At 40.6% G+C, this 9,689-nt stretch overlaps 1 protein-coding gene across 1 annotated transcript; it reads right to left on the bottom strand.

Moving 5' to 3' along the window:
• Positions 1–1,886: 1,886 nt before the first annotated feature.
• Positions 1,887–5,900, bottom strand: LOC127379619 (alpha-2 adrenergic receptor). The gene has a single exon (XM_051429430.1). The coding sequence runs from the start codon at positions 5,325–5,327 to the stop codon at positions 4,026–4,028; it is 1,302 nt and encodes a 433-aa protein (XP_051285390.1). The 5' UTR covers positions 5,328–5,900; the 3' UTR covers positions 1,887–4,025.
• Positions 5,901–9,689: the final 3,789 nt, after the last annotated feature.

Here is a 9,689-nt window from a genome sequence, read left to right as displayed (position 1 = left end):
TGTGGAGTAATTAGCAGCTAAAAGATCGGATATTTCCCTCAGGAACGTGAATATTGGACTTATTTAGTAGCTACAACAACTTTATCCGGTGATAATAAGTCAGTGTTATTTACAGCTTATCCTGCTGCCTCCAAGTGGCCAGTTCATTGCTTCTGCAGTGGATGTTGCAAAAAGTTTGTCTTTGCCACTTGCAACTGTCAGCCCTACACCAAAATCATCGTCCAATTGTTCCCAAGGGTTTGCTCTAAACAAGTTTTTTGAGCCTCCATCTCGTGGCCATCAGTGTAACAGATCTTCTGTCAAACGTAGAGACGGACCGGTTCCTTGTAGAATCAGTTGAGTCGCTTTCTGTTCGGTTTGTTATTCTCTATTAATCATGTGAAATATATTTTAAGACATAGTCTGTGAAACTGTACGACCGTTCTTTAATCCAAAAACGGTTTCTCTGGTGAAACCTTCCTTGATTTCAAGCCAGAAAAAGAATTAACCACATTCAATTTTCATGAATTGGTCTCTCAGTGCTGACTTTTCAAAGTGCAGGCTGGAGAGTTTTTTAAAGCCATAAAATCTCAGCATCTGTCGAAGTTATCGGTGAGTCACTGCAATCGCTCACAAACCCGATTAAACCACTTTGTTTTTCTGACTCCTGAGAACGTCAGGGGTTAATGTGCAGCCACATACGTTTTATTTGTCCCAGTGATGAAGGCACTGTCCTTACCAAACCTGTTAAGCTGTGAAAGAACATTAGGAGTTCAGCGCAGTTAATCAGATTCATCATTCTTTGACCTTATGATGAAAACCATTTAGGTTAGTTAAAAACTGTGGAAAGATTTATTACAATGTGAACATTAAGTTCAACTTTTTTTGTTTAGACAGTGAGAAAATAATGTTTTGGCTCGTGAAGCAGGTTGGTTAAATACAATATACACAGACTGGTGACAGAGAGATATTTGCCTGCTGTTTTCCATCAGCCACTTTACAGCTACCTGTTTATTCTCTTTATTCAAACAATTAAACAGACGGGAATACTGTGTTCTTTCTGTTTTTTGGGACGTAAATCTCTGATGGCTGCGATCAGCAGTTGGAACAACAGCAGATGGACTCGTAACACGTTACAAATGGGTTTTGGCTGCACGCTCTCAGCCACAGCAGAAAAGTAGGAGGCAAACAACAAGAGTTTGGTGTGGGGAATTCAGTTTCACCTCAGTCCTGCCCACAGGGGCTCAGGGGAATATTAGATTATGAGGCAGCCAGACCCAACATCAAACCTGTTTTGCTGAAAGGTCACTAACACCCTGAAACAGGCATGGCCACAGTCCATCAGAGAGACTGTACCATTTTTTTTTTACCCCATCATGGCATACTCATGGATTTCCAAAATCTACGCTCACACTGCTGAGAGTGTAATATCATTTAGACTTGAGTAAAAAAATGAGTAAATTAGCAAGTTAGCACTAGACATTGTGTCATCCTAAAGTCCCCTGATAGAGATAACAGGCAGTTTCGTAGTTACCAATCTGCTCGTAATTGTTTAATTTTTCCACCAAATTAAGACAAATAACTGTTTCTACCGAGCCTGCATAAATAGGGATTTTCTCTTTCAGCTGAAAAGTAAACTGCTGATTTGGGTTTAATTAATGTGTGGAATTTTAATTTGATGAAAGGTAATTCATCTGTGCTTACGAGAAAACACTAAACATGCTCAGCATCTGCCAATGGATTTAAAAGCAAGTAAAAGTCATAAATCAGCCTATTAGGATGATCACCCCTTGTTATTAAAGCTGTAACTTTCTTTCCATGATAAAAAGTAAAACAGCAACAATTGATGAGCATGTGCATGACCATTAAAGAAGCTCCATATTGCAACATCACACCAAAACTTCACATTAGACTTCTTCATCTTTTATTTTTGCACCACAGCAGACAGCTTAAGCAGAGGAAAGATGTGTACTGCACTTTGCAAATCATAAATCCAAAAACGGCAACAAAAGAACAAAAACTAAACAGAGAGGTAGTTTCTTGAAAAATAAATGCAACATAAATGCACTTGATCTTTTAATACTCAGTAGTTTGTGGCCACTGTGAAAATAATGACGTTATTTGCACGCCATAAAAATAATTTAGCTTATAGTCTGGAGCGTCAGCCCTTCTCAGTGCCGTCTCAAATCTCTAAGGTGCAGTCAGAGATCAGAACAAAGACTCCGTCATGATTCAGTCTGCTGTTGTGCTTTGCCATTTGTCAGCTGTGTTATGAATTACCATGATGACACTTTGGTGGCATGGATACACTCTAAGCATGCAGGTACTTAAAGAACACAGCTGGTTTGTTATTCCTTTCGCTCTTACTGCTTTAGAGTCCGTTTTACAGCAGAGACGCTCAAAAAAAGCTCTAAAAGCTGACATGGCCAACAACATCATGGCAAGCAGACAAAATCAAATTTACAGAATATCACCCACAAAGTCAGTGGTTACCTACCTGAGGTTGCAAGATAAATCTGAGGGGTCATTTCTTTATTTATATTTTCTTCAGAGTTCTCTCCAATAATTCCCTTTTTCTTGTAAAATACTTGACAGTGTTTAGACTTTCAGGCTTCTCAAAATGATTTAAATTATTTCAGAAAGGGGAAAATCACTGCCAATGACTCGTAGACATATTAAACAGGGTAATTTTTAGGGTAAACAAGTGAAAAAGCCTGGTAACTACTGCTCTAACTCTTCATCAACTGGGGCTGAGTGAACAGCTGCCCCAAGACCCCAGAGCTCCAGGGGCCCCAAGAGCTCCAGGCTTACTGTGTGTCTACTGGTCCAATATGCAGAACTAAAGCACAAAACTGACATGATAAGGGGCCGTCAGGTCAGGTCAGGTCAGGTCAGGTCAGGTCAGATTTTGCTTAATTACCTAATCTTAAAGGGATAGTTTGACATTTTGGGGAAATACGCTTATTTGCTTTCTTGCCGAGAATTGGATTAGAAGATTGATACCACTCTCATGTCATGTCTGTGCAGTAACTATGATGCTGGAGGCAGTTGGCGATTAGCTTAGCTTAACATAAAGAGTGTAAACAGGGAAACAGCTAGCCTGACTCTGTTCGAGGGTAACAAAATCCGTTTATCAAGCCCTCCAAACTTCACTAATTAACACATTATATTTAGTTTGTTTAATCTGCAAATCCAAAACTGCAAAACAGCAAACTGTTGTTGTTTTTTTTTATTTTTATATGGCATATAAGATATAAAGTGAGCTTTAGGGTTGCCATGAGGCGGATTTTGTTACCTTTGGAGAGCTAGCTGTTTTCCTTTGTTTTGAGTCTTTATGCTTTATAGGCTAAACTAACCAGCCACTTGCTCCCAATCTTCCAATCTAACTCACGCAAAGAAAGCAAATATGTGTTTGTCCCAAAATGTAAACCAGTCAGTTAACACTCTGAAAAGCATCCCAGTGTCAAAATGAGGTTTTAAAACCTTTGTTACATCGGTTTTGTGCTTCTGCGTGTTGCCTATTCCTAAATTAATATGTTTAATCAAATTACCACACAGCAAATCTGTGGCCAAGCTGTTTTCTAGCACAAAAAGCATAGAAAAATTGTACACATTGCACACAGAGTGGGGAAAAACAAGAGGGGGTTAAAAGGGGGCCCAGGAGCTCATTTTTGCCCTGGGGCCCCCTAGCAGATAAATCCAGCCATGCGTGTATCTTTTGTAGATGTATAAAGAGCTTGATCAATGATGATACACTATAAAGCATTACAGCACACTTCAGTAGGAATAAAAGAACGGCAGCGCTCACTAACCAGGTTTGCGAAAGCCTGTAATGGAAACATACTGCATGTTGAAGCTTGCAGAGACACCCAGTAGGTTGTTGAGGGTGCACTGCCATGACTGAATTACAACAGGACAATGAGAGGTAACAGTGAATGACGAGTGGCAGTAATAGACAAAACAGGCTTCTTTTTTTTTTTTTTTAAATTCACTTTGATATTTCCTTTTAAAGATTGTCATGGTGGTGCAGCAGTTCTGCGTCAGATCTAAAAGGACTTTTTCCACGACTTACAGAGGATCTTCTGGAAGGCGCGTCTGAAGTCTCGGTTGAAGATGGTGTAGATGGCAGGGTTGAGGGAGCTGTTACAGTAGCCAATCCAGAAGAAGAATTTAAAGAGTGGGTCTGGGATCTTACAGGAGTCCCTGCACAGACCGTACAGGCTGTAGCTAAAGAAAAAGGGGAACCAGCACACAACAAACACCCCCATGACCACAGCCAGGACGAATGTAAACCTCTTTTCTCTGGCTTGTGAAACCTTTTTCCTGGCTAAGGAGCTCCGGCGACGTTTCCTCCGTGAGGCGAAGAGGTCCATGGATTTGTTACTGACTCTGGAGATGCGAGTGGAGTGTTTGGAGAGGGAGCTTTTCTTTTGGCTGGCCCTCTTGGCTCTCTGAGAGTCCTGTTGCTGGGGTTTGTGACCTTTGCCCTCCGAGGAGGAGCTCTCCTCTATGTCAGCATCCTCGGTCTGTTGCCCGATGGTGACGGTGCGCTGGCTGGGCGTAGGCGGGCACTGACAGTGTCCGTTCTCCTTCTCGCCATGGAAAGGGGAGGTGACTTTGCTCAGTCCATTCTCAGTTTGTGTGACACCATCTGGCCTGGGATTTTTTCCCGACATACTTCTGGTTCTGGTTTTGGCCACCTGGTATATTCTGATGTACACCAGGATCATGATTAAGCACGGAGCGAAGAAGGACGCGATGCTGGAGGAGAGGATGTACCAAGTGTCATCATTCAGCTCGCACTGAGGCTGAGAGCCGATATCATTGTTGCTGTCTATAGATATGAGAGGCGGAGATGAGATGAAAGCAGATATAAGCCACACAATTAGGATGATGCACTTGACGCGTTTGGGAGTCCGCTTCAGGTTGTACTCTACAGCCTGCGTAACGGACCAGTACCGGTCCAGGCTTATTGCGCACAGATGAACAATAGACGAAGTGCAGAACAAAACATCCAAAGCCAGATAAATACCGCACCAAACTTTTCCAAAATACCAGTAGCCCATAAGTTCATTCGCCAGGGAAAACGGCATCACCAAAGTGGCGACCAGGATGTCCGCGGTGGCCAGAGACACCAGAAAAAGGTTCTGCGGGGCTTTCAGCGCCCTGCTTGTCAACACCGCAATAACCACCAGTATATTCCCAACAACGGTAAAGAGAATTAGAAAACTTACAAGAGCGGCAATGCTGGCTATAGCCGCTAAAGAATATCCACTGTCCGGACTCCAGGAGGAATTCAGATGGATTACCGTGAACGCGTCCATTCCGCTGGCGTTAAACGAATCCATCCCGACTGTGCGCGCTTTATATATATCCTGGACTGGTTGAATCTTTGCATGGACTCACATTCAGCCTCGTAAAGACTGAAGAGTCCATCAAAAACGCGCAGCTCCGCGGCCAGTTGACACATCTGACGACGTGGATAGGCGCGCATGAAAAGATTCCCACTTAACAGAGTCTTTTGAAGCCTATTTGCAGCCTGTTGATCATGTGTAGGTCAAGAAAACTAACTTAAATTAAAAAATAACCTCCCATGCACCCTATTACAGTCTTGTCACGCGTCTCCTGTGTGTCAGGAGTTGAGTGCGGTCCAGACGCAGCTCTCCCTCCTTCAGCATGGTGCGCTCTCGCTCCTAATGAAGCCCCATGTGTTGTTCTCATAACTCACCCACTGCTGCCCCGCCCCCGGCACAGAGCGTTATTTTCATATTGTTGGACTATGATAAGGCTAGGGACAGGACTGCATTTTAGCCCAAATGATCTCAATTTTCAAATTTTATCATTATTAAACTGAGGCAGAAACTGTTAGGTTTCCAGATTTTGTGTCTTAATCTGAGAGAAAATGAATGTGCAATCAATGTTTTTAGCAGATTTTCTCCCTTTTTCTCTATTTTTGCTAACCCTCAACTCACTGGAGGTCAGTATTGCTGCACTCATAATAAAGCCTTTTTACTCCTTACGCCGCTCAGATTGTCTGTAACCACAAAGCAAAAAGGTTGTGGGGCTATTTGAGGTAAGATACAGAAGTATGTGAGGTGTGTGTGTGTGTGTGTGTGTGTGTGTGTGTGTGTGTGTGTGTGTGTGTATTCATGTGGCAGCAGTTTTGGGGAAGAGAGAGTGGAGGAGTCGTGGGAGAGTGGTTGGAGGGGTGAGTGGAGGGAAGTTGAAGATGTGAGGCTTGTTTGAGTCGAGAAGATAAATTGGATTTTCAACAGTCTGCTGCCTTTCACCTCTTCTAACACTTCCACATTGGTGGCTCAGTTTTTCATCGCTCATGCTCATGCTCATGCTCATATGCACTTGCTTGAGTAAGACTTACAAAGTGCAGTAGGAACCACCAAAAGCACGTATAGACATTTTCTGTGACCTCTGTGATGGTTTATTGTGTTAACAAGTTGAAAAAGATGTCTGCTGATGTGTCAGTGTTATAATGTATAAGGGCCCCTCAGGGGGAGCTGGTTTTATTGCACAGGAACAAAACATTGCTGCTGTGCAATATTTATTGTCAAGTAAAAATTTTTCTGTTGTTTTTCTCCAATAAAACTGTGATTAGTAAAAGGAGAGGAGGCTGTGGTAATACTTTCCATAGCTGGTCTCCACTCTGCAGAACTGAACAGTACAGAGCACTGCACACGCCTGTGATGGAAGTCAAGGAGCCACCTTTCATTTTCAAGAGCTACGAGGCGAAAAGGTTGAGAACTTCTGGCCGTTCGTACAAATAGTTGCATTTATGTTTCATAACACTGTTCAAAATAGCATCCATGCAAATATTACAAAAAAGAAGAATTTCCCAGTGCATAGCAAACTCATAAAGATGTAATTTCAGAGGAGCAGTGGAGTCATGTAAAGCAAAGGTCAGTATATTTTTCCTCCCTTAAATAGGTTTATTTTTCATTTTAAACTTATAAGTTATGAACAGATGCGTATGTATGTCAAAGATAGAGTGTGAGGATGCTCCAGTCACAGAAGGACTGTAGTGAAGAAGCTGAGTATCTTGACTTTTAACTGTATGTACATTTAAGTGAATATTTGAAGTATCCGGGTTAAACATTTTCAACAGAAATAATATTATCGATCTCTTTTGGAAATAATCCAATGTGAATATCCACAAACAAACAGCTTGACAAAATAAACACTGGCAGCAAATGATGAAATATCAGGATATTTGTGGTCAGTTTCGACTGTTTGCTTTAGGCTACATGTTATATCATTCCTTCTTCTACAATATCCAGTTATGCTCTGTACACAGACTGTGAGTTAATATATCAATTACATCACATCATCACCATAAAAGTAAAAGCAAGTTGTTGGTTCATATTTCAAATGAAAATGTTAAGCATAGAGCAAAGTACCAACAAAAAGGGAGAAGTCAACTTTTTTCCAAAAGCTTATCTCTGAAATATGATTCTTCTCTTTCAGGAGACTTCATTTATGCTGGATAATTTAAAATTATTGTTTTGATTTTCACATGGTACAAAAATACATTTAGTAATATTTTTTCTTCTTCCTTCTGCTCAGGGGCGGAACCAGAGGGGTTTCATGGGGTGGCAGCTGCCATCCCTAAAAAAAATGCTTGCCCACCCCAGTTTGATATCAAATGTGATGAAATTTAACACATTAATTTAGATCATTTTTAACAATAAAATGTTAAAAAACTAAAATTAATGTAATGTTCTCTTAGGGCCACATATTAGTCTAAATGATAGGCTCAATTAGGAAAGACATGTATTGTGAAAAAAGTCTGAAGATTTGGAAATAAAATAGAATTTATTGATTTCTAATGCCAACTTTAGATATTTATTTTCATGCTTTACTAATGTGCTACAATAATGTAATGTTTTTGAGTTTAAATATCTTAATTTAGGTTTTTTTTCCAAGCAAATATTGATATATGTGATTGTTTAAGATTAAATCTGCATATATTTCTGCCATCCGCCCCTGCTTCTGCTTTATTGACCCTGATTCACATGCAGTCAAAGAATCTTAATTACTCTCTGAACTGAAAAATACCTGTATGAACACACAAAGAACTGATGTGGCTCTCCTCTACTGTAAGTGCTCATATTTTCAGTCTGTTATTGAACGTCAGCATGTTCAGCTTGAGAAGGTACAGTTCTGGGAATGAAGACGGCTCCTGAACAGCTCATGAGAGCGTCAAAGCCTCACAAGTGCAGGGCTTACGGTGGATCATAGTGAATGTTTCTGTATGAGAGACATAGCGTCATTTACATGTAGTTATTATGTTTCTGTGTTGCATAGTCTGTAATTATGCTATTTTGGGGATTCAGCTTCATTTCACCAGGTGGCTTTCTTATCAGGTTCCAAGAGTTTGCACTGAGCTGAGGAAAAAGCATTTGCTACCTGGACTTCTGCAGAGCGTGCGACATCCTTAGACAAATTTAAATCAGTGTTTTTATATGTGCAGTAGGAACTCCAAACAGTTCCCCAAGTCCATGTAAATGCACCTGTCTTATTTGATCTGGTTTTAGTCTCTTGTACTGTAACTGGTATACCATCTTGGCCAGGTCTCCCTCAAAATAGATGTCTGAAGCGACCTCCTGGTTAAATAAAGGTTAAGATAAGAGGGGTAAAAATGCCATAAAAAAATAGAAAATAGAATATTGTCAACCTGAGTAGAAAATCAGAAACTCAGTGAGTGACAGGTGACAACAAGTGGTAACTACACTAAAACAATGACTAACACTGTCCAGCCAATGACATGATGCGGCTCACACGTATTTACTTACGCAGCCAATCAACGTCATTAACAGCGCTTTATGCGTACGTGCCGCTGTTTAGCGGCGGCAACGTTAAGCTAGCTAACCCCTTACTATGGCAAAAAGAACGGCAGTTGATGAATCATATCAAAACAGCATCCAGAAATCGTCTTGAAGTGGCACATTTGGACCAGCTGATGCGCAAACCTGGCCATCAACCTGGACAAAGTCTACAACCACAGAAGGACAGACGGAAGTCCCCGATCAGATTTGTGCTTATTCTAGTGTCATTTATTAAGAATTTTCATTTGTGGATATTAATCATCAAATGCTGTTACTAGATTATGATTAGTAGAAATTCAAATAAAAAAACTAATTATATATTTTACAGGCACAGAGTTACAGGAATTTACACTGTATCACATGCTTGTGCTACAGCACACACCTCATTGTGCAAAATGTGAATGTTTTAATGTGAACAAAATTTGATCTCTGAAAGGTGTAGGCTACATTCAACACTCAATTCTTCCAGAGCAGGACCCTCACCCTCGACATACAACATACTACACAGCTTATGAAAAACAAGATTTTTGTCTTTTTCATTCTAAGTGGGCCAAATCACTTATAGTAAAAGTAATCTAACGGAAATTACTGCTGTAATTTGATTCTTTTAATAAGCCATGTAACTTGTTATAATCTTAGGTTTTGGACAGGTGTGATACTGGTGTGGCCACAGTGTGCACGTCTGATGTTGCTCACCGTCGTCCATTCTCAGGGAGTTTGTGTGTATGCTCAGACACATGAAAAATTAGGGGGAACATTGGAGTACACTACAGTACACAAAAATACAGACTACTTAAAACAAAGCATAAAACATTGAACCATAACATAAAATACTGTGGAGCAAGATATATTTTTATATTTTATTATATA

Source organism: Dicentrarchus labrax, unplaced genomic scaffold, assembly GCF_905237075.1.
Source record: "Dicentrarchus labrax unplaced genomic scaffold, dlabrax2021, whole genome shotgun sequence".
Classification (NCBI taxonomy): domain Eukaryota; kingdom Metazoa; phylum Chordata; class Actinopteri; family Moronidae; genus Dicentrarchus; species Dicentrarchus labrax.
This window is presented reverse-complemented; position numbering and strand designations above follow the sequence as displayed.